The 25,138-nt window shown below is 43.6% G+C and overlaps 1 protein-coding gene across 1 annotated transcript in view; it reads left to right on the top strand.

The window, feature by feature from the left end:
• OBSCN (obscurin, cytoskeletal calmodulin and titin-interacting RhoGEF) overlaps positions 1-25,138 on the top strand; it is a 192,867-nt gene that overhangs the window by 88,611 nt on the left and 79,118 nt on the right. Inside the window, exons 47-53 of the mRNA XM_074157645.1 lie at positions 608-874; positions 2,115-2,381; positions 3,379-3,645; positions 7,268-7,540; positions 11,530-11,799; positions 22,832-23,104; positions 23,773-24,045. Coding sequence (XP_074013746.1) covers positions 608-874; positions 2,115-2,381; positions 3,379-3,645; positions 7,268-7,540; positions 11,530-11,799; positions 22,832-23,104; positions 23,773-24,045 — 1,890 coding nt within the window. The remainder of the gene's footprint in view (positions 1-607; positions 875-2,114; positions 2,382-3,378; positions 3,646-7,267; positions 7,541-11,529; positions 11,800-22,831; positions 23,105-23,772; positions 24,046-25,138) is intronic.

Below are 25,138 nucleotides of genomic sequence, written 5' to 3'. Positions count from 1 at the left end.
ATCCCATTATCCCACCTAGTTAATAGAGGGACATGTCTTAATGTCACCAAATTTATTTCAAGGACACAACTTGCAGTGGGTACTAGAATTACCTTAAGTGGGGAAAAATATGTTCTGAGACAAGAAGAATCAGCATCTGGAGTTTTTCTTTGGTGTCAAGAAGAATCTGTGAGCCCTGGCTGCATCTTTTCAAGAGTATCTCAAGGTAGAAGGAATGATAATGAGTAAGGAGCTGTGCCAACACTCAGAGCTCAGCAGGGCTCCTCTATAAGTAGGAAAAGAGAGTACGAAGGACTGAAGTTTGTGGAAGACATCAATACGTGTGTGAATTAAGGGGCTCAGAGACTATATTCTTAGCTCTTCTTACGTGGAAACTGGTAGAAAGCGTGTCTCTTGAGGACAGTACAATTTTGCTAGTAGTAAGCCAGCATGAAACCAAAGGTTAAGGGTATATGTTCCCTCTAGGACATTTTCACTTCTCTTTCCTCTCTTTTGTTGCTGATGCTCGCCCTTCCATAACCTTCACAACCTTCCCCTGTCACTTTCTGCTCTCACCCATCCCTGGAAGTGTCTTCAGTTTGTAATGCTTTTTACCTGCATTCTTCAGCTGTGCCTTCATTTTTCCAAGAGGAAATGACCAGCGAGGAAGCAGTAGAAGGTGGAACAGTCACTTTGCGCTGTGAGCTCAGCAAGGCATCTGCCCACGTTCAGTGGAAGAAGGGCCATCATGTCCTCACCTCAGACAACAAGTACAGTATGAGACAAGAAGGCTGTGTTGTGGAGCTGGTAGTTCAAGATTTAGACTTGAACGATGCTGGAGATTATACCTGTGTGTGTGGAGACAAGACCACCACAGCTGCCTTAACAGTGCATGGTAAAGTAATCCTTGCAACTAAGGTTCTCCAAACCTTAGACCTGCCCAAGTCTCTGTTGCTGTGGTCTGTTCCCATTCCCTTTCTGTTTGCTTGGGGTTTTGTGTTCCCTTGGAATTTGCTCGTGTTCTTCCTCCTTCTGTTAGAATTGGGGAAAAAACTGTCTGTTGGTGTGTGTCCTTCTCAGCTGTGCTGGTCCTTCTCACTTTCCTTGCCCTGATGCAGAGTCCAGGGAAGTCAGGAAAGATTTTTCCATTGTGTTCCACTGACCTGGATCAGGGCTCTGTAGTGCACCATGAGTTCTCTCCCCAAACACCCCATTTAGCTGCTTTTTTAGGAATATTCACTCTCTCTATGGTAATTCTTTTACCCTTCAGCACTGCCTCCAGAATTCAAAAAAGACCTGAAGGACCTAGAAGCTGTAGAAAGTGGGACAGCTGCTCTGCACTGTGAGCTGACTAAACCTGCTGTGGTGGAGTGGAAGAAAGGGCAGGAGCTGCTCAAAGCAAGCAGCAAATATCAAATGAGTCAAGACGGTGCTGTTGCAAAGCTGATTATCCATGAGCTGGATGTGGAGGACACTGGAGATTACACCTGTGTGTGTGGAGATCAGCAGACAACTGCCACTTTGACAGTCAATGGTAAAAAAAAAGAAAAAAAAATGAAAAAAGAAAAGGGTAAAGGTTATAATATATTCTGAAAATTAAAGCTGTATGTTAGTGTCACTTATGGAGAAGACTTGGCTGTGATTCCTAAGGAAGGTGGCAGAATGGCATGGTCTATAGAGCCTGATAGAGGTAGAAAATGGGGATTGCAACGCAAAACCAAATGTGTTGTGTCAGTATGTTATTTTCAGGATAGTTGTAATCTCTCCTGCAAGTGGCCTGCCTTAAGAGGGAATCTGAACTCTTACAGCTCTCTGCTGGCCCTCGGATTATCTTGTCTGTGCTCAGGGCAACATGTTGGCTACTTTTATAATAGGAAAAATATTCTGCCATTTTTAGATCATCGATTATATTAAGCCTGTATGTACTTCAAATATAACTTCTTGAAATCAATTTCTTCGTGTTCTGCAGCTACTCCTATTACCTCTCTGGAGAAATAGCCTTGTACTTTTAATCTAGAGGTTTGAGGCTTAGAGACATCTGCAAAAAAGCTCTTTTGGTGTTTTCATTTGCTTTCTATTTTCTCTTTCCCAAACCCCAATTGCAGTATGCTGCAAGTTATATTTCTATTTTATAGCCCTACCAGTACTTTTTAAAAAAGAGCTTCAGAATACCGAGGCAGAAGAAGGTGGTACAGCAACACTGAGGTGTGAGCTCACCAAAGCCAAGGCTCCAGTAGAGTGGAGGAAAGGAAATACTACTCTCTACCCTGGTTTGAAATATGAGATGAAGCAGCAGGGCTCTGCTGCCGAATTGGTCATATATGACTTAGAAGTGGATGATTCAGGAGAGTACACCTGCGACTCTGGACACCAGCAGACAACGGCTGTGGTAACCATACATGGTAGGCAGAGTACTGACCCTTGGCTCAGCAGAGGTGAAGTGAGAGGAGCATCTCTCCATGTTCCCTACGGCCATTTACTTTTTTTGCTGCTGGTCCATGCCAGCAAACGTATTCTACCTGAGCATGACACATGGTCAAGTTAGGAAGGTTCTGCTTGGAGTATCTGGAGTGGTTAATCAGCATCAAAGCAATTAAATGTTGCCATAATGTCAAAATATGATGAAGCCTCCTTCCCTCTGAGTGTGGCTGCTTATGGGAATGGATAACAGAAAATAAGCCGGTCAGGCTGACAGTTGTTTTTGGCTCTTGATTGCTTCATTAGGCATAAGGGATGCCTGATTGGGATGATAAGAGATGCATCAATCGGTGGATAAAGGATTTCTATAACACGTGAATGTGCTGTATTATTACTTTACTTTATTATTATTTAAGCCTCGGGTGTAAATACTGAGTGCATCTGTTTTCCTCAGCCCCTTCTACCATCCTTCTACCATCCTGAGCAAGATCTTGCCAGGAATCTGAATTTCCTCTTGTGTTTATCACTCCATCTCTTACTGTGGTGCGTTGTCTTGTGTTTAGAATGCTAAATTGATCTTTTATATGCTGACAGAAGCTTTATTTGGGGGAAAAATATTCTTAACTTAATATTGCAAACTCACAGACCTCCATTAAGGAACGAGGTTCCGTGTACCACTGTGTCCCAGTGGTCTTTGACTAACGCACCCCTAGTTGGCCTGGACATACTTCTATGGGAAAGTGTGACTCCTTCAGGCCCCAAACCAGGCCATTCTGTGAGCTACTCTCTAAGACCAGCTCTCACCATCTGTCCTCAGCTCTTGGTTCACGTAATGGCTCAAGAAATGTGCTGCCGAGACCGAGTGTCACAGCCCAAGGATCGTGGAATCATTAGAATAGGCCATTTCTGAAGAATAATGGTAGAATTGGGTCCTTGCCGGACTAAAACACTCTGAAAACATTTCCTTCTCAAATTTTGCAGCACTGCCCGTCACATTTAAACAACCCCTTCAAAATAAGGAGTCAGAGGAGGGAAGTACAGCTATATTCTGCTGTGAGCTGTCAAAACCCAATACTGCAGTGGAATGGAGGAAAGGAGGAGTGGGGCTGCAGCCCAGCCAGAAGTATGAAATGAGGCAGAGGGAATGCCAGGTAGAGCTCTTAATACATAATCTCAAATTAGAAGATACAGGAGAATACAGCTGTGATACTGGGGATCAGGAAACCAAGGCATCTTTAAATGTGAAAGGTAGGTGGTGCGAGCTGACTCCTAAAGCAATATGTTCCATCCGACATGCAAAGCAACAGTTTGAATGTGAATATTTTGAAGTACCTTATTTTTTCCCTATAAATATTTTCCTTTTCATCTGATATACTAGGATTATTTTTATTATTAAATGAGAATGGAAGAGGATGATATTTTGTTATTCCAGTGCTGCATTTGAGTCTTGGGTTCTCAGAAGAAATACTTTCTAGCTATATGTCTAGGGAGAAGTTAAAGAAAGAGCAATGCTTTAACGTAACGTCTGGACACTTTGCATGATACGTAGCTTAAATATTTAAAAAAAAAATTTTCTTCCAAATCTTGGAGGAACACTGACAACAACCTTCCTGATCTGATAAGGCTGTCCATGGAGTTTTCAACCTTTTTACTCTTGAGATCTTTGTTAGATCAACTGAAGGATAAATTCATTTGAAGAATTCAATCCTGGGAAGAATTTGAGTCAAGGAACAAAGGAAACAAATGTTCTAAGTGCTGATGGCCGCTCCTGACACAGCAAGGTCTCCTCGTAGCTCCAGGCAAATTAGAAAACATGGATCCTGCCTAGAATATAGCACTTGCAAAGCACAGTATCTTGTTCCCTGAAGTGTCAGTCTAACTGTTTTAATCAGAACTTGACCCAGGCTTCAATAAAAGCTCCTGTTCCTTCTTTTTCTTTTCCCTTTAGCTCTGCCAGTTCTTTTCAAAAAGGAGCTCAAGGACAAGGAGGCAGAAGAAGGAGCTGCAGTGAAATTCCAGTGTGAGCTTACAAAGGATAATGCAACAGTGGAGTGGAGGAAAGGCACAATGGAGCTCTTCCCGTGTGCCAAATATGAAATTAAATTAAGTGGTCGCACAGCTGAACTCGTGATTCATAACGTAGAACCAGAAGATGCCTCTGATTACACATGTGATACAGGAGACCAGCAGAGCACAGCAGTCCTCAAAGTGAATGGTTAGCATTGCATCAGCATGGAACAGAGGATAAAAGGGATTTGTGAAATTGTGTGAATGATGTTCTTTTATTCATTGGTGAATAAGACACCCCAAATGTTAAGATAAAGAGGAAAGCAGGTGCCCAGTCATAAACCGGAATACAGAACTGTGGATCTTATGGGACAGGATTATAGACAGGGTATTTAAAGCACAGGGAACAGAGTATTGACCCCTTCCTGTGGCACTTATGAAAACAAGAAACTCTGCATCGTGGAGATTCTAATAGATCTTTATTTTTGGCACTTCACATTCATTTCTGACTCAGCTGAATCAATAACTAATCATAAGTCATTTACAAAAGCATTTTAAAAATTTACTATTTTCAATTTTTGTAATGCCTTCCCACGAAGACCCTGAGAACGCTGCGTTTAAACAAACAAGGAATAATGTCTGTGATTAATCACCATCTGTGAAATGTTTGTGGTCATCTCAAACCATTGGGTGGAACTTGTGGCTTTAATCTAAGCCACAACCTTTCAAACTGCATCCTCTCAGCTGAACTTGACCCCCAAAGCATCCACTGGGTCAACCAGAAGTGAAAGAGCCCTGTGTTTGCTTTACATGTATCACAAAGGGTTTAAAGAGAGGAACCACCACCAGTGAGATTCCTGTTTTCACAACTGCTCACACACACACACATGATGGATATTCCCTTCTTGTTTCCATCAGTGACAAGCTGTTGTCTGAGCTGGTCCATGTTCTGCTTGAATAAATGTAGTCCATTTGTTTGTGCATCATCTGGTAGAGCTCTCTGGTGATGGTCCAGGGTCTTGAAAAGCCAGCAGAGAAATCAGAAATGTGTTTAAAGCTTTACATCATTTACAGTATTGGCAGTCATGAGTATTTTTGTGAAAATTAACATATTTCCAATATCCAGAGTAGATGTATAAAAGGTGTAACGTGGTTGCTTTTGACTTTATAGGAAACAAACCTTGGGGAAACTTTCTGATCCTCTCCTTGTCTGGATATAGGGAATATAGTCCTGTTTATAGAGAAAAAAGGGTTGTTATTATCATATAACCACTTAATGCAAATTTGTTCTGCAGCATCAGACCCCAAGTGCCTTGTGCTGAGTCGTGCAGACCTGGCATTCAAGCTAATGGATCGTGAGTTAACTGTTTTTCACTTTGCAGCCATCAAACCCCGGCTGAAGCAGCAGCTGAAGAATGAAGCAGTGGAAGTGGGGGGAACGGCCAGGCTGCGCTGCGAGATTTCCATTAGCAAAGCAGAAGTGGAGTGGAGGAAAGATGGAGTCGTCCTTCACTCGAGCTCCAAGTACGAAATGTGGCAGGACGGCACCCTCCGCGAGCTGCGTGTTCACCGCCTGGAGCCTAGCGACGCTGGAGAGTATTCCTGCAAAGCTGGAGATGAGACGAGCTCTGCAAAACTGACCGTGAAAGGCAAGACCTGTTTACTGGGGGCAAGGGAATTTTCACTTTGGGATGCTAAGGTTTTCCCGTGTAATTCTTACTATCGTGATAAACTCTTGTGATAAACACAGAGCATAGGAAGGGTATAGTTCAAAAAAATCTTATGGTCAATGAATGCACCGAAGCAGAGATTCACTTGGAGGACAGGAGAGGACAAGGCAGCTGTAATTTGTGACTCATGGCTTGAAATATTTGCTTGACATCATACGCATGTGAGTGAACAGATGGTCCGTCCCCAGCTTCCAGTCACATGGCAGCTACATCTGGCCTTCACATCATGGCAGACAGAGCTTGCTTTCAGGTTGGGCCGCTAGCGTGGAACAATCACCGCTAGCATCTCTACAGGCTGCTCGGTAGTATAGATACTCTGTACGTTACGCCCAGCTGCGCCATTTTTCGTGCAGGTGGTGACCTCAGCTGTATGAGTATGTTCTGTGTTTGCTCAGATGAAGATCGTACTGCTTCTCCTCCGGTGTGCCCCAGCACATTCGGGGTACATACAGCTTTTGCCCCTTGCAGGCTGGCTGCGTGATCTTTGCACAGGTCTGCAGGTGCCCAGCTGTCTTAGAAACAGGACTCAAGCAAACTGAAGCGCAAATAAGTGCTCATGCTAATCCAGTAAGTCCTGCTGAGAGCGCAGAGCCAGCCAGATCCCCAGCCAGTTTGGAGTGCCAGCACCGACTGTATGCAATTCTCTTTGCAAAAAGACAGTAGAAGGCATCAGGTTTTAATGTTATTCTGTGAAGATACGTAAGTGCAAATGTAATAAGTTTCAAAATCCTGAATTTTGGCATTTCGAATTCGCACCTTATTCACCCAATTACATTATCAAACATGTAATTAAAAAAAAAAAAAAAAAATCAATACTCAATGTATCTCTGAGAAAGGGCAAGGAGTAAAACCACTAACCAAAAGATATTGGCCATGTTACCAAGTGCACTGAAAGCAGTGAACCAGCAGTGTTTGAAACGTGATTTGAGAAGATGTGATACCTCCATTCTTGGAGGTGCTTAAAGCTCAGCTGGACAAGGTGCCGAGAAACCTGCTCTAAACTGGCCCTGCTTTGAGCAGTGGTTGGATCAGATGACCTTCAGAAGTCCCCTCCAGCCTATAATATTCAATATTTCTGTGTTTTGATCCGTGTTTTCCCTTTCATGGCTTGACTACTGATGGACTGTTTGCAGAGCCTGACGTGACCATCGTGAGTGGCTTAAAGGACATGGTGGTGTTCGAAGGGGACGATGTCACCTTTCGGTGCCAGGTTTCTCATGAAAACGCAAGGGACATTGAATGGAAGCTACAAGATGTTGCGCTGCAAAATAACGAAATGAATGAGATCTCAGTGGAGAAAGGAAAGATCCACACCCTGACGTTAAGGAAGGTGACAGAACAGGACATCGGCACCATCACTTTCCGAGTGGGACACCACACATCAACGGCAGAGCTCACAGTAAAAGGTAAGGGTTCTCTGTGATGTGGGAAAGGAACAGGACGGGGGGAGAACAGGTGACGTTTTCTTATGTTAGTAGTAAATTCAAAGCCATAATTCACCCCTTGTTAGCTCACCTTAGTAGGGTGCTTGTGCTCCAGAGCGTATAGGATGTACATAATGTGGTTTCATATATTGTCATCACTATGGATAGACAGTGAATATGTCACCGGTGTCCTGAAGCTAACTGGTTTCTGAAGAAATTATTGGGGTAGCCCCAGTAGGTGGATTGACAGACCTGTATTTTTATTGCTACCTTTTTCCCTTTTCTTTTTCTCCTTTGGGGTCTGTCTTTCTCTAAACACTGTTTTGCAGAAATTCTCGGTCAAATATCCATCTCCTTCCCTCCTTGAAGCTGTTGGTCTGGTCAAAGGCCCCATTCCACCTGAACCAGTTAAAACATCTGTAAAGTTTTTGATTAGTACTTCAGTAACTTCAACAACTATTTGTGAGTGGGTTTAATCCAAAATCCATTCACTTGTTTTAACTCCCCAGTATATAATCATAGAATTGTCTAGGTTGGAAGGGACCTTTCAGATCATCGAGTCCAACCATCAACCTAACACCGACAAAACCCATCACTAAACCATATCACTGAGCACTACATCTACCCATCTTTTAAATACCTCTAGGGATGACAATTCCACCACTTCCCTGGGCAGCCCGTTCTAATGCTTAATAACCATTTCAATGTAAAAATTTTTCCTAATACCTAATCTAAACATCCCCTGGCACAACTTGAGAAGTTAAAGTTTTTGGTTTTTTTTTTTAATAATTAACTATTCAGCTGTAGCCCTAACACTGCAGGGAAATGAGATAAAGATGACTGTAAGTGCCTTTGCTGTGTTTGTAATTTCAGTGCCACCTCCAGTCTTTAAGGAGAAATTACAGAGCACAGAAGTGCAGGAAGAAGAAACAGCCATCCTCCGCTGCGAGGTCTCCCAGCCTAATGCTGAGGTGAAGTGGAAGAAGGGTGTTCAGGTGATATCCTCGAGCTCCAAGTATGAAATCAGGCAGGAGGGAACGATCCATACTTTAAAGATTTATCACTTAAAACCAGAAGACTCTGGCAAATACACCTGTGATAATGGAAATGAACAAACGACAGCCACTTTAACTGTTAAAGGTAGGTTGATTTATTTTCTTTTTAAGATGAGAAACTTGTTCCACTTCCTTAGCTTAGTTCTAGCAAGTTGGTGCTCTCTACTGTCCCTTACTTCAGATGTACTTTGCTGGCATGAACCAGCTGAGTCCTTTTGCTTTCAGAAGTTACGCTAAGTCCTGTGGTGTCCTGAGCAATGAACTGGGAGGGATCTGAGTGCAGCAACTGCTTCCACCATTCTAGACCCAAGGACTTCTTTCTTGTCACTCAGAAAACCAAGACTGGAACTTAAAAATAGAATGAGCCCATTTTTGATGCTTAACCATCCTTTTGAGCTTTAGTTCCACCTGGGAAAATGGTGCTTAAGAGTCAAAATCCTCTAACTTGGGTGCTCAACTTTGGCCGACGAGCAAGGCACCTAAATACTTCTGTTTCCTAGGATCTTAAAATTACGTGTGATGTGCCAATATATCCATTTTTTTACAATCTACTCTGGTACAAATACAATATTAAGGTGACTTTTTCTGAGATAGAAAGTCAGCAACAAATAAAGAGGAGCGAGGATGTTCTTCTGAAATGCCATCTTTTGAAATACCCCTTGAGGGCTCTCCCATGAACAGCAGGCAGCTGCCTGCTGTCACACGAACTTCAGGGTCCAGTGATACCAGAATATTTGTACTGTAAGCAGATCCTCTGATGGTGGCTGTCCGTTTGTGTCTCTGTGTGTGGTCCCAGCCACTCCTGCACTCTTCGAAAAAAAACTCCGAAACCAGGAAGCCGAGGAAGGCTCTACAGTCACCCTTCATGCCGAGCTCTCCAAACACGATGCACCAGTGAGGTGGAAAAAAGGGTCAGTCTTGCTCCAAGCCAGCAACAAGTATGAGATGAAGCAGATGGGCTCTGCTGTGGAGCTACTCATCCATGATCTACAGCTGAAGGATGCTGGAGACTATATCTGCGATTCTGGCGATGAGCAAACTATGGCATCTTTGGTAGTGAAAGGTGACAAAAAGCTTTCACTTCACATTTTAGGGAGCTCTAGGTTAGTTTAGATGTTCCATATGTAAGATTCAGGGACACTGTGGCAATGTCTGGCCCTTTTTGGGGATAAGGATTTCTGAATCAACAGTGACACAGTCTGACAGAGCAGGTCTTCACAAAGACTTTATTTCTGCCTCCTCCTTATTCCTTTGCTGGCTCTTAAGAACCCCAGGGCTGCAGGACTTAGCTGCTCAATGGGATGCCTTCACTGTAAATGCAACTGTACAAAAGCCTTGACCCCAGCCTTTCTCCAACTGTCCCACATAATACACCCTCCTTTCCTACACCACTCACAAGAACCTTCAGGTCTGTCTTCTCTTATACATATCTGCCACCTGGTTCCTGTGAATTCACTCTAATTTCTGGAACCCCATCTCCTTCCCTTGTAAATACCAATTCAGCCGTAACTGTGGAGCTACCAAAGGTTCTTCTAGGGAACTGGATTTGAGGAACTAAACTTCCAAATGTGATTCATAGTAAATCAACCCACCAAAACTCCATCTTGGCCCATCAGCGATATACATCGGTGTAGAGACTTCCAGAGTTCATGTCTCTTCTGGGTCCAGTGTTTTCAAGTGAGAGGGATTGTATAATGATGTTTTTCCATGTACCCTCCCTAGTATCCAAGAATTTAGATATCAAGTGTAGGTTTTTGAGTTGTAGCTTTGGTACCTATTTAGAGATACGTGCACTAAGATGCTTAAGAGTCCATATCCATGACCCCTTCTGCGTAAGAAGGAACATGTTCCCTGAGGCGCTCAGTGTGTGCAGTGCCCAGTGACTCTTGGGGAGTGCAGAGTACTTAGTGCTCCTGGAAATCCAGCTCTTCCTGTCATTCCTTGTTTGGGTTTTTAAGTAATTTTGGAATTGGTTTTAACCAAATTTGGAATGACACCACAGTTTCACCAAACACAAGATTTGGTAACAGTCACCAATGAAACGTAACTTTTCTCCTCTGATCTATCTTGGTTCAGCTTTGCCAGTAATCTTCACACAACCACTCCAGAACCAACACGCTGAAGAAGGCGGCACCGTCACTTTGAGCTGTGAAATCTCAAAACCAAATGCCACTGTGCAGTGGAAGAAGGCCGGGACAGTGCTGCGACCAAGTGATAAATACAAGATGCATCAAACTGGATCCCTGGCTGAGCTGACAATTCGCAACCTGAGCGGAGCTGATGCTGGGGAATACACGTGTGACACAGGGGACCAGCAAACCACTGCAGCTGTGCTGGTGAAAGGTGGGGTTTTGCATGGGGAAGAGCTGAGCAGTGCCTGGGGCATCAGGGGAGCATGATTAAGTAATTTGAAAGCTAGGCGTTGTCCTGTACCCAAATTGAATCATGGGGATCTCAGAGACAAGAGGGGTTTGAGAGGGATAAAAACTGGGCCAATTACCTCTATGGAATCAGAAATGGGTCTTTAGTCAATGATTTTGTGGTTTAATGTTAACATCACCCACTGAAATCTGTTGACAATGTTTTCACAATACATAGTTTGCATTATAAGTATATATTATATATTTATTACATACACAATACAGCATGACATGTATATTTTATAGACTGTTGAATATGCGTGCATAGTATATGCATATATAAACACATATATATATGCACGCATACATAAATTATGCATGTGTAGGAATGTAAGATGTTACTACGTGTCCGTGTAACTACATTTCCATGCGTTTAGCGCTTTGTGGTAGTTCCTTCAAATAATATAGTACTGTCAAGAAAGAGCATAACGAAATGTTTAACCCAGGAAGCATCACCTGAAAGTAGATATCAAACTCTGTTGACCTTTCCATAAAGAACCAGAAGCCACCATAGTGGAGAAGCTGAAGGATGTCACTTCGTATGAAGGAGAAGACGCAGTGTTTGAATGCAGGCTGTCCCGGGAAACAACTCAGGATGCCCAGTGGTTCCTGGGGGATGTTCCCCTGCAATCCAATGAAATGAATGAGATCAGAGTCCAAGGGACACGTCACACTTTGATCCTGAGGAAGGTGACACTAGAAGACTGTGGGCCCATCAGTTTCAAAGTGGGGCAGCATACCTCAGCAGCACAGCTGACAGTCCAAGGTGAGCCACCTCCTAGAAGAGGGATTGAGGATGTACTGCTAAGCACTGCCAACATTGCTTTAGCTTCTGGAGAGGTGTATTTGGGAGGAGGGGGCTTTGGAAATGTTGGGAGATTGTACTGACGTAATTTATCCATTTAAGAATTAGATATGTACACCTGAGCTGGTTGTTTCAGTCCATTTTACCATCCATGGAGTGAAGGAAACACCCTTTGAAGACCATCCAACTTATCCTGATATAAGCAGCTAAGAAATGACAGAATCTATGCTGAAGAATGTCAAGAATATGCTCCAAATTAATCTCCCACTTACGATGTTTTAAAATCATATTTACTCCAAAAAAATGTTTGAAAACTCTGAGAAAAGCTTTCCATTACATTATGTAGAATGATTTTTGAAGATAGGCCATGTCAATAACTTATTTTGTTTGTTCCTCTTTGATCTGGTTCAAAATGTAACTATAGGCTCCCAGTTCTGATCTGGGGCAATGCTGTATTAGGTGGTTGCAGCAGTGATGGTACCCTCTTCTCCACAGTTGCTCCGGTCACCTTTGTAAAGGAGCTTCACACCTTGGAGCTGCAGGAGGGTGGCACGGCTCACTTGTCCTGTGAGGTGTCCAAGCCTGATATCCCTGTGGAGTGGAGGAAAGGCACGTCTGTGATCCGCTCGAGCCAGAAGTGCAGCATCAAGCAGGAGGGAAATGTTCACACACTGGTTATTCATGATTTGAACTGTGCGGACTCAGGGGAGTATAGCTGTCACACAGCTGATGGGAAGACCACTGCCAGACTGGAGGTTAAAGGTATGATCTCCTCTTTGCTCAGCAGTGGGGTTGGACTTAGGTGATCTCCAGAGGTCCCTTCCAACCCTATATCATTCTGTGATTCTGGGATTTTTTGGACTCTCTAGCACAAGACAGACAGGTAGTGGAGGTAGTGGAGCAAGTGCCACCAAATTTGTCAGGGAGATGGAGCATGGGAAGTATAAGGAGAGACTGGGTTTGTTCGGGGGAAAAGAAGGTTGAGGGGGGACCTCATTTTTGTCTGCAGCTTCCTAATGGGGACCTACAGAGGAGAGAGACAGACTCTCCTCAGGGTTCTCAGTAGACAGATGAGAGGCAGCAAGTGCAAGCTGCAGCAAGAGAGAATCAGATTAGGGAAAAAACAACCTTTCACAGTGAAGCAGTGCTCAGATACTGGAACTGGGACCTAGAGGGGTGGAGGAATCTCCATCTATGGAGGATCTCCAGAGGTCCCTTCAGCCTTAATTATTCTGTAATTGATCCCTGGCTGCATGACCTGAAGCCTCAGGTCTGCAGGTGTATATTCTTTGAGTGTTTTTATCCTATTCCATGGTTTTATTTTGGGGATGAATCATAGAACAGTTAGAGTTGGGAGGGACCTTAAAGTTCTTCTAGTTCCAACTCTCCTGCCACGGGCAGGAACGCCTCCCACCAGACCAGGTTCCTCAAAGCCCCATCCAGCCTGGCCTTGAGCCCCTCTGGGGATGGGTCATCCACAGCTTCTCTGGGAAACCTGTTCCAGTGTCTCACCACCTTCACATTGAAAAAACATCTGGGCTTCATAAATTATTACTTGAAGTCAGTTGGGAGTTCTTTGTGAGAAGAAGTCTAGGATACAGGCAAAGAAATGCAGCTCCTGTAGAACTGAATTTTTTCCTGATGGTTAATTCCAGTCCTTCCTCCTCCTCTCTGGCTTAGACCTCGGCATCTCTGCCCCTGGCAGCTCTCCTTAAGTAAATGCAGCCAGAATTGTGCATGAACATCATGAATGGCATTATCAGTACCTTAAAAATAAAATACACCTCCATTTTTCTATTTTTGCTTCACCCATTTTTTTCTCTTTGCACCATTCCCCCTTCCAAGCCCTGCCCGTGCTCTTCAAACACTGGCTGAAGAACGAGGAGGTGGAGGAAGGGCGCACGGCTGTGCTGCACTGCGAGCTGACAAGACCTGACGCGCCCGTGGAGTGGAGGAAAGGAGATACGGTGCTGCAGCCCAGTGACAAGTATGAGATCCGGCAAGAGGGGACACACGTTGATCTCTTCATCTACGACGCTGAGGCTCAGGACGCTGGTGATTACACGTGCGATTCGGGGGACCAGCAAACCACCGCATCCTTGCAAGTCAAAGGTAGGAGAAGCCTTGCTTTGAAGGCCGAGAAGTTATGGCTGTAGCTGTCCTCCGTAGGGGTGATATGGATGTTTTGCCACTGAATTATCATTAACGCTCTGAGTTACAGCTGCAGGAAAGGGTCTAATCTGCAATCTGTCCTTCAAAAAAGAATTTATTGCCTTTTAAACCCAATTCTATTTCTGCAGTTGCAAGTTTTATCTCAGTGAGAGAGCTGGGAGCAAAACTGTAGCTGCTGCTAATGGAGAGTGTGTCCACAAGCAGTTAGAAAACTTGCCTGTGGCCTGAAAAAATAAGAGACTGGACTATTTCATCATACCTAGAACAGCCCCATTTTAAATTGAGCCATTATACCTATTTGTGCCTGAGCAGCTCAAGAATTGTGGCTCTTTGCCTTTTTCTAGTGGCTACGTTTTGGGATTTTATAGTTTTATTCGTTTTGTATTGAGTGCTGTGTCTTTTGACTTGAGCAACGAGATCATGCTTTTTAGATCCTGAGTTCAGCCCCCATAACCAGCGTTCAGCTCAGAGTGTGTGGTTTCAGTGATTAAATGTCCAAATGCTGTGATTGGAACTCTTAACTGCTTATACTGTGGGTACGCCCACGTGAAGCCCTTTGGAGGTCCTGTGACCTACAGCAATCCCTGATGGAGCAGCAGTGGACACCTCCACTGTATCAGCAGCTGACTCCCATGAGCAGCTATGGCACACCTCAAAGTCCTGTTCTGGGCTTGGCGTTGCCAGCAGGCAAGTTGTGGTTCAGGAAGAGGGGAACTGTCAAGCTGGAGAAGTTGCAAGCAAGCTTCTCTTGCCTGGAGAAGAGAAGACTGAGAGGGGATCTCAGCAATGTTTATCATTATCTAAAGGGCGGGTGTCAAGAGGATGGGGTCAAATTCTTCTCGGTGGTACCCGATGACAAGACAAGGGGCAACGAATACAAGCTGGAACACAGGAAGTTCCATCTCAATGTGAGGAAAAACTTCTTTACTTTGAGGGTGCCAGAGTTCTGAAAAAGGCTGCCCGGAGAGGTTGTGGAGTCTCCTTCTCTGCAGATATTCAAAACCCACCTGGAAGCGTTCCTGTGCAACCTGCGCTGGGTGACCCTGCTTTGGCGGAGGGGTTGAACTAGAGGATCTCTGAAGGTCCCTCCCAACCTCTGCCACTCTGTGATTCTCACCTCTGAGAGCTGTCACTGACACAGTTGCTTCTCCACTGCAGTACTACCCGTGCTGTTTAAAGAAGAGCTGAAAAATGTAGAGTCTGAAGAAGGGGGAACGGCTGTCCTGCACTGTGAGATCTCCAAGCCGGATGCCCCCGTTGAGTGGAGAAAAGGAGGGGTGGTTATTCAGCCCAGTGGCAAGTACGAGATGAAGCTGAAAGGCAGCATTGCTGAGTTGATCATCCATGGCGTAGAGCCTGATGACTGCGGGGATTATACCTGTAGCACCGGATACGAGATCACCACAGGTTCTGTGTATGTGCAAGGTAAGGTGAAACGTGGTGGAAAAGCTCTGATTTTGCTGCCTGGATTTCTTGTTCCAAAATCTTTGACAGTAACTGGCAAAAATTGTCTCAGATGCAAACAGTTGAAAGTCCATTCATTTCTTTCCTGATTTCAGTGAAGATAGAAACATTTACATCCAAGCTGAGGTTGGACCAATGTTTATAAATCAAGGTCATTTAAAGTGCTGACCATATTGCATACCATAGCAGATGGTGGTACTGCTGAAAAACTATTTGCTTTGAGCAATGGTCTTTAAAAAAGTATGAAATTCTTGTTATTACTAATTACAGCTTCTGTTGTTGATGTTCTTCTTAATCTTTTAAAGCACTGTAAGCAAACATTTAAATCTTGAGCTACCTCTCTGCCTCCCACCTCATAAAACATCAGTGCAGATGGTTGAAACACATGGCAGAGCCAGTCATGACCTGGTCAGGGAGGAGACTTTCCTCCCAATGAGACAGTTTGAAGACATACGCACTGCGCTTCCAAGCGAGTGAAGGACGGAAAGTGGTTTCTAAATCCCTTACAGAAAATTTAAGTTCTTTTTTCTCTGGAACAGCATTACAAGTTTAACTCTCCTGGACAACTTGCACTGTTGTTTTGGGCTAGTTCTGCAGGAAGCGACGTGTGTATGTTTATGCTCTTGTTTTCCTTTGGCACCTTCTCTTGCTCTGTTATACAGAAGAAGCAGCAGTCATAGTTTCTGGTTTAAAGAACACAGACGTCTTTGTGGGTGAGTCAGCCACGTTCACCTGCGAGCTCTCCTACCCGGGCGTGAAGAACGTGCAGTGGTGGCTCGATGGATCTCCCCTTCACAACAACTTTGTGACTGAAATCTCTGAGCAGGACGGGATGATTCACACTTTAACCCTAAATGACGTGGCGTGCCATGACTCGGGCACCGTCACCTTCAGAGCTGGGTCCCTTATATCTTCAGCTAAATTATTGGTCAAAGGTATTTCCTTGTTAGAGAGAAACACACGGCCACCTCTGGACTTGCTCAGTGCGCTAGTGCTTCTGCCTTCCAGGCTACCCTTACTAAATCCCTGCACACTTCTTCTGTGTCCTGCAACCCTCCACTTCTTCAAGTCACCCATACTCACATCAGAAGTCTTATAGGTACAACCACATCGATTTATTATTTTTTTTTGAGTGGTTCCGGTGAGGAAGTGTTGCAGGGTCAGGGCTGCTACTTTCACCTGACATCTAAGTAGAGCTGAGTACAAACCACTGTGGTAGCACCTGATTTTTTTTATCACTCCTTCAACTGCTTTTATAATACCACAAAATATTATGTAGCTGGAAAATTACAAAATTACCACTGTGCTGCTCCTTATCAAGGCTACTGGCACCAAGCTCGGTATATTCCCAAGACAAGACTTTGGGATATTATATTGTTGGCTCCAGAGCTCCTCCTGGAAACCAAAGGGTATATGACATTGGTGTAACACAGTGACAAAATGAGCCTTGCTTTTTGACTGCCAGAATAGTAACGGTCACCATTTCACTAGAAAAAGCTTTGGGGTCTCTTGAATAAATATTTTTCTCATTTGGTAAGGGTAGCCACAAGCCGCAAATAACACTGAGCTCCAGACTTGATATAAAGCAAGCTCCTTCACATCCAGGCCTTTTATAGCCATTGGGAAAAGTTGTTATTTTTCAGACAAAAGTAACACTTATTCCTTGCTTGGAAAAGGGATTTGTGTATATGGAGATATAACGGGTTAAGAGTTCTTTATTAAAATCTACCCCCGTGCTATAACTGTCTACCATAACAGGAATGATCCACAATATGGAATTGTAGTCAGTGGTTGATGTCTCGTTCTCTGTATAATGTGACCCTCTACATTCAGAAAACTTAACTCTCTGCAAAGATAAAATGCCAAATCACTACTTCTTAATATCAGAATGATGCAGCAACAACATGGTGTGCAAACCCCGCAAATCCCATGTCAGTTTGTATCAATTTTGAGTTTCACATATTAAGAGACAGAACCTGGTTCTGAGCTCTCTAGGCAAAGAAATCCAGTGGGCCTAAAACAGAACTTAAAAATAAATGCATTGTTAATTATTCTACTCAGCCAAATAAAGGGCTCCTGAGAAGTTTTCATATCACAGAATCACAGCATCTTGGATGTTGGAAGAGACCTCTGGAGATCATCTAGTCCAACCCCCCAGCTTGTGTTAGTACACATGTGTGTGGGTATTTTGTGCTTCCATTAAGGCAGGATTTCTTTAACGTGAACCTGAACCACAGTAGTATATGACTATAATTGGATTAGGATGAGGAAGGTACTTAAAAAACACCCCAGTTACACCGTGCTCAATAACACTTGACTTAATAGGAAGGTAAAACACTAGTAAAATTCTAACTCTGTCTGTATTAACAGCCAATTTCGTGTACTTTATTTTGTCCAGAAATCTAAAAATAGATCTGTTTTCAAAGTAGGCATATTTCAGTCTAGCTGTCCACGGCTTTTTCTTCATCAAGAAATGAGTTGTTCCATTTGCCCCATTCTCCTGGTGTAAGATGTGCTTGTAACTGGATATATTCTATAATAAGTGAGATGTCATGACAATTTTTCTTGTTGGGCTTTCACAGTATCATTGCCTTACCAACTGTGTTCATTCAGTGGCCCAGCATGGTGGTGTCTTCATGTATGGGTGGGGGGAAAATGGAAAAGGTTGAAAGAGCTCCCGCTGCCTTCTGATCCCCTTGGGCAGGGTGAGAATTACAGGCCCCAGAGTACACGTTGGCTCCTAAATCCCAAGGAGCTTTCTGTCATTCTGCACGGGTGAATAAGGCCACCAAGGTCTTAGCCTAGCAGTGGCAGAGCCATGGGGCAGTGGAACCAGGACACCTTCCTTCTCCAACACCACAGGTGATGTTTGCTGTGAGGAACATGTCTGCGTCTTATGAAAGGAGATGGTGTTGTACTCTCCAGCTGCACAGATACCTTCTTGCTTCTTCATTCCTCATGTAACCAAAACATCTCCATGACCTGCCATTGATGTCTCCTCTCCATGAACACACATGCAGACACACAGATTGGTAGAGGAAACCTTAGAGAGCAGGATCAGGCCCTGAAACAAGTTTCCAAAAGATATTTGTAAAACTATTTGCTTCCAAGATCTGCAAGGAGCATCTCAAATCCTCAACCTGATGCACCATTTTCAAGAGGAGCATTCCAAACAGAGGTCCGGTGTAGTTTATTCTAGCTGGCTTGTGATCAGATCAACTATTTGAAAGATAAGGACATATATAAGCTTTCTCTGACTGTCATCTTTTTATGTTCCACTGTAGCCCTAGCTATTTTGGGGGGAAGTTGACATAGTTCTTCTGAGAAGGATGTTGCAGAGAGACTTCCATTTTCAGACTTCATTGAGATTTTTTTTAAACATATACATTGCAGTTGTGGGTGGGTGGTCCAATTTGACATCTCAGGAGGAACTCCTTGGCTGCTTTGGAAGCTCACAATATTTTGAGGTTACATATATCCTGGGCTGCATCAAAAGAAGCATGACCAACAGGGCCAGGGAGGTGATTCTTCTCCTCTACTCTTCTCTGGTGGGACCCCACCTGGAGCACTGTGGCCAGCTCTGGAGTTACCAACATAAGAAGGACATGGATGTGTTGGAACTGTTCCAGAGGAGGGTCGTGAAGATGATCGGAAGGCTGGAGCACCTCTGCTATGAAGACAGGCTGAGAGAGTTGAGGTTGTTCAGCCTGGAGAAGAGAAGGCTCTGGGGAGACCTTATTAGCAGCCTTTCAAGCACCTGAAGGGGGCCTACAGGAGAGATGGGGAGGGACCCCTTATCAGAGAATGGAGCAATAGCATTAAGGGGTAATGGTTTTAAACTGAAAGAGGGGAGATTTAGATGAGATATTAGGAAGAAATTCTTTTCCATGAGGGTGGTGAGACACTGGAACAGGTTTCCCAGAGAAGTTGTGGATGCCCCATCCCTGGAAGTGTTCAAGGCCAGGCTGGATGTGGCTTTGAGCAACCTGGTCTAGTGGGAGGTGTCCCTGCCCATGGCAGGGGGGTTGGAACTAGGTGATCTTTAAGGTCCCTTCCAACCTAAATCATTCTATGATTTCTTTCCAATAAGTGGTTGCAGTTTGCTCATAGAAGGAGCCTCCAGTAGAGTTTGTGGCATTTTCCTATGGCTATGTGAGGTTGAGAGTTACGGGAAACCACCCAGAGCAGCCCATCCATTGCAGTCCTCTGTCTCACACTTGTGCTCCTGCCACATTCTGGGAAGCAGAAGTGTTTTGTATTCAGTGCTTCCTAGTCTAGTGGAGGTCAGCAATGCTGGGAGAAAAACTAAGCCTGGAGGGAACCCCAGGAGATGTTCTGCACGGAAGTTCATGTTCAGGACTGTTAAAGCACAAGCCGTAATTGCTGGTGGCCCATTTTCTGGTGTGACAGTTACATTCTAATGTACCGGTTTTGCTTTAATCCTGCTTGATGCTGACACAAGCACAGACTAAACTGCTAATCCCCAGCGTGCCCAGTCCCTGCTTGCAGTGTCACTCTGCTTGCTCCCCGCAGGCTCTGTGCTTGTCAAAAATCTCTAAGTTGCGATTTCCATGAGGATCCACTAATGCATGTCCTTCCTGACGTGTTGGTTAACAGATCCAACCATTGAAGTGGTCAGTCCCATGCAGGACATAACTGTTGATGAAGATGGCACTGCAGAGTTCGTATGCCAATATTCTAGGCCAGTACACGCCATATGGAAGAAAAATGATCAGGAAATACATGCAGATGGGCAGCGAGTGATTATCGATCAGGACTGGAATGTAAGCATGCTAAAAATTAAACCTACGGTACCAGAAGACACTGGCATCTATTCTTGTGAAGCTGAAGGCATTAAAGTGATGGCTGCACTTGATGTTCAAGGTGAGGTCTTCCAGCCAAAGAGGAAGACTATCATGGGTTCCAAATTAGAGGTGGAAAAATCGTGGCAGCATCTCACAATAAGTGACACATCAGATGATACCTGCTCTTTGATGTTCACTCCAGTTCTGATAACGATGATAAAAGTAGTTGGGAGTTAATGGGTATTGTATAGGAAACTGCAGCATTTCACTGGAGTTTAGTTCTAATTAATGCTCACTTATTACACCCCTTACACATCCTACCTCTTCTACAGAGAACCACAACATCAGTGCAATTGGATGTGTCCTGCCAAGCTATTGTGAAGCCACAGGTGTAATGTTGGTCCAAAGAAGTAATAAGGATACTTTTTGTTTTTACAGAGTGCTTTTTATGCACATTGTGCCTTAAAACCAGTAGCTAATGGTTAGTGTGGAATTTCATTTTATTTTCAGCTAAGCTAAACTAGTTTGATATTTTACTTATTTGAAATACTGATCATTCAGGAGCTATCTTCTCACTTGTCATGAGCATTTTTGAGAAACAGTACAAAAAAAATTAAAAATAGTCTTAGGATTTTATATTGATGTTTCTTACTGTTTTCTGCTTTGTATGAAATTATTGTTTTCAGTCATCAGGTTGAATTAGTGTGATCAGCAACAACAGGGGTTCTGATTTGATTTCTGAATTTTTGTGTTTTGTTAGGCAATTATGCCTTCTAGTCTTAATCGGAGCTGCGAGTACAGAAGAGCAGGGTATTGTTTATTTTCTACATTGATAAGCACTTTCCATTTTAGGGATTTAAAAAGATGTCGATGAACATAATCTAAAAGCATCCCAGAGAAGGCAGGATTTGTAATTGTCTGCCTTTCATTGTTAGGAAAACTGGTACTCCAAAAGTGCACAAATAAACAGCTTGGATTTGTTCTAACAAAATTATACATTCTCCAAGGATTTACCAACCCCATATAGAATAGAACATAGTAACTCATGTTTGGGGTTTTTGCTATTAAATAAATTGTTCAGGGGTGTTTTTTTGTGATTTTTTTTTTTTCTTAGTATAGTTCCAGCTAACGGTGATAGAGATCTAAACAGGAATGTCTCAGGGTGTTGGTTTATATTATAGATTATGCTGACTGTTGTATGGTATTTGTGTAAATTGTTTTTACTCAACCGTGCATTCCTACTGTTGTGCATGTAATTTGTCGGTGTAGCTGGTCTAACACGAATTATATTCACATGCACCAGCCCACATTTAATTTTGCACCAGGCTGATTGCTTAGGTACAAATGCCAACTGATGCATGACTCTGCCGGCAAACGGAGCATGTAGATACGTGCGTGTTTCGGACCACACGATTCATCACACGCATGAGAAAATAAACCTAACACATTATCACAGAGCTTTTGTAACAATTCAGAAATTTACTATTCAAAATACTATTAATGCAGATTTTAATTCTTTGTGTGCTCCCTGGAGGCAGACTTGCAAATGCGCTCTTAACTCAGATGACAGTCACTACAGCTTTGTCAGCTACAGTATTCTCTTGCGTTTGCTTTGCATGAAAGATAGTAAGGTTTTGTCATGAGCTCTCAGTGGATTCACATCTCCCCGGTTATGATGATAATTGCGCTGCCTGGAAGATCTGTGGAAAATGTTTCCTGCTGTGGGACAGAAGGAATTTGATGATACTTTATCATCCTGAGCTATCCCCTCCTACCAGCGATTGACCTGATTCATATAAACACCAGCATTTTTTACTTTATTTTTAAAACACAAATTAGGTTTCTGGAGGAAGTCTAGATGAAATGCTAGAGGTCCTAGAGGTTTATCATTGTTTTTAAACTATCTCACTGCTTAAAATGTTTTTTGGAGGGCCATGAAGATGATCAGAGAGCAGGAGCATCTCTGCTATGAGGACAGGCTGAGAGAGCTGGGGTTGTTCAGCCTGGAGAAGAGAAGGCTCTGGGGAGACCTTGGAGCCCCTTCCAGTATCTAAAGAGGGCCCACAAGAAAGCTGGAGGTGGACTTTGTACAACAGCATGTAGTGATAGGATGAGGGGTAATGGCTTCAAACTGGAAGAGGTAGATTTAGATTAGTTATCAGGAGGAAATTCTTTCCTGTGAGGGTGGTGAGGCACTGGAACAGGTTGCCCAGAGAAGCTGTGGATGCCCCATCCCTGGAGGGGTTCATGGCCAGGTTGGATGGGGCTTTGAGCAACATGGTTTAGTGGGAGGTGTCCCTGCCCAGGGCAGGGGCTTTGGAACTTGAAGATCTTCCAACCTAAACAATTCTATGATTCCATGATTCTTTAAATATAGTTTTGTGTTAGGGCATGGTTGAAATTAACAGCAAAACCTACAAGCACAGTTTATCACATCCACACCCTTTCCATCACCTTTCCAGCAGTGGGAATCGTCCAGTGCTCCAAGGCTTGTTAATATTCAGATATGCATAGCGAAATAATTAATACTGTTCGTCGTCCTTCTTTGCCAGCCAAGAACAGCATTGTCCAGGGCTTGGAGAATGTGGAAGCTGTGGAAGGAGGGGAAGCCCTGTTTGAATGCTACCTTTCCAAGCCTGAGTGCTATGACTACAACTGGCTGATTGACGATGAGCCTGCCAAAACTACGGAGAACACTGAGATGGTTTACTTTGAGAATGGGCGCCGGCACCTTCTGCTGCTGAAGAACCTCACTCCCCAGGACAGCTGCAGGGTGACCTTTATGTGCAGCGACGCGGTGACCTCAGCCTTCTTGACAGTGAAAGGTAACTCAAGCACTCATGCACGGGGAGTCTTAAATTTCTGGCTGGAAAGCACAAATGAGCCAGGAAAATATGATGAGTATGAGAGAGGAAAAGTTGTATTTGTTGCTTGCTTCTTACCTAAATCTTCTTCCCGTGCAATAAATAGCAGATGTTTACGGTTTCTTCTTTTTCCGTATGCCATGACACAGATATGAGCAGCATCAGTTGGCAATGAGATAGCAGCGAATGACTGTCTTCTAGTTGTCATTATTCTGAAGAGTTTGGGTTGTGTTTATAGGTACTTCAGGGCTCTAGAGGTGAGAGTTATACCAGCAACAATACTATCTCTGTGTCCTTGTATTTTTTGCTATTACTGAGACCCTTGAGGCATTGGAACTCCCTTCAGTACAAGAAGAGCCATCCTCAGTCAAGGCATGGTATCTCCATTGTGGTTTTCTGCTACTTGGGAAAGAAAGACATTGATGGGTTGATTTTTGCTCCTGAAAGTTTTGGAAAGTTTCAGTCTCCGATGGTTCCTTCTGTTCTGGTGATATACAAAACTTCCCTTTTCATGATCTCCTTGGTCTCCAAGGCCCGACTGTCCAGAGCTTCACAAAAATATTCACAAAATCCCTTGCCTGTCTTTGTTTCTGTAACTGAGGGCTTGATTACATATTTTTTACCTACAGGATGGCGCCTACAGATCTTGCAGCCTCTCACAGATGTGGAAGTGTCTCCGGGGGAGAAAGCTACATTTAGCTGCGTTCTAAGTGAAGCTGTGCCAATTAATGAAGTAGCCTGGTACAGTAATGACATAGAGATCCAGTCAGGTGAGGACTGGGAGATACAAGCAGATGGAAACAAATACAAACTTATTCTGAAAAAAGCCCAACCGCATCATTCTGGAGAAGTGACCTTTGCTTCCAGGGAAGCAATTGCATCAGCCAAGTTATCTGTGATAGGTAAGTGTCCGTCGTTCTAGCCCAGTGGCACTTGAAATCTCAGACTTTGGTAGTGAGCTACAACACTGAATTCTCTAATCTCTGTACTGATTCTTTTCTCTTTGCCTCACATGTCCCAAGCTAGTGTTCTTAGTCTGAAAAATACCACTGGGCAACTTGGTTTTTGATGAGAAACTGTTCACCTCATCAGAAGAAAATTGTATGAGGCTGGCTGATATGATATATCAGGCAATGGTAGAGAAGTTCAACAGCTTTCTTTAGCTGCAGTCTTTTGTAAATTGTAACATGGAGTCTAAGGGAAATCGATTTACTCAGAGTTCAGCATCACCCTCTGCAAAGGTGGATGTGGGAGGGAGCTGAACTAGAGCACACAAGAAAAGATTATCCAGGGCAGCAGAGAACCCTTTGAAATCTGCTAATCTACTCAAGTGCCGGGCCACCAGTTTTCCAGATTAATGATTTACATATCAAAATCTTTGTGTGGGTGACATCCATGAAACACATGCCTTGTACTTCAGAGACACAAGAGTTAATAGCTCTTGCAGTACTTCAAAAGTAGACAAGATGATAGTTCCCTAATTCCCTCATGGGGCAGGTTCCACCAATGATCCGTCAATGTCCACCCAAGGTCTGGCCCCTTCCCACAGTGGGATACGTGAGTCACCCAGCAATGGTCATGCCAGCACAACCCCAGTGATGGTTATGGGATAATTATGATGTCTTTTAGCCTTACGCTGTTCTTGAGACGTTCAAGAGTCACTAAATTATTAGGGGTAGTCTGTCTGTCTGTCTAATGACTTCTGAGACTTGACATATTCCAGTCATTTCCACACAAAAAAAAAATTGGGTGTTGATGTTTTATTCTATTTTGGGCACCTACATTTTAGGAACTGCAAAATACTATCCTCATGAACTCTTCCTGTTGATGGGTTCTCTGTATGAAATTTGGCTGAAAATAGACAAAATAAGCTTATATGTTATGTAGAAAGGAATGTTTGTGGTGTCCAGAACTACAGAACTGTCTGATTACCTTATTTGCCATTAATTTGTTGGACTGGTACATCGTGGCGGGTCATTTGCTTGGTAAATGCCT

This window comes from Numenius arquata, chromosome 12, assembly GCF_964106895.1.
Source record: "Numenius arquata chromosome 12, bNumArq3.hap1.1, whole genome shotgun sequence".
In the NCBI taxonomy this organism is placed as follows: domain Eukaryota; kingdom Metazoa; phylum Chordata; class Aves; order Charadriiformes; family Scolopacidae; genus Numenius; species Numenius arquata.
The sequence above is the reverse complement of the archived record's forward strand: the minus strand, read 5'-3'. Positions and strand labels throughout refer to the sequence as shown.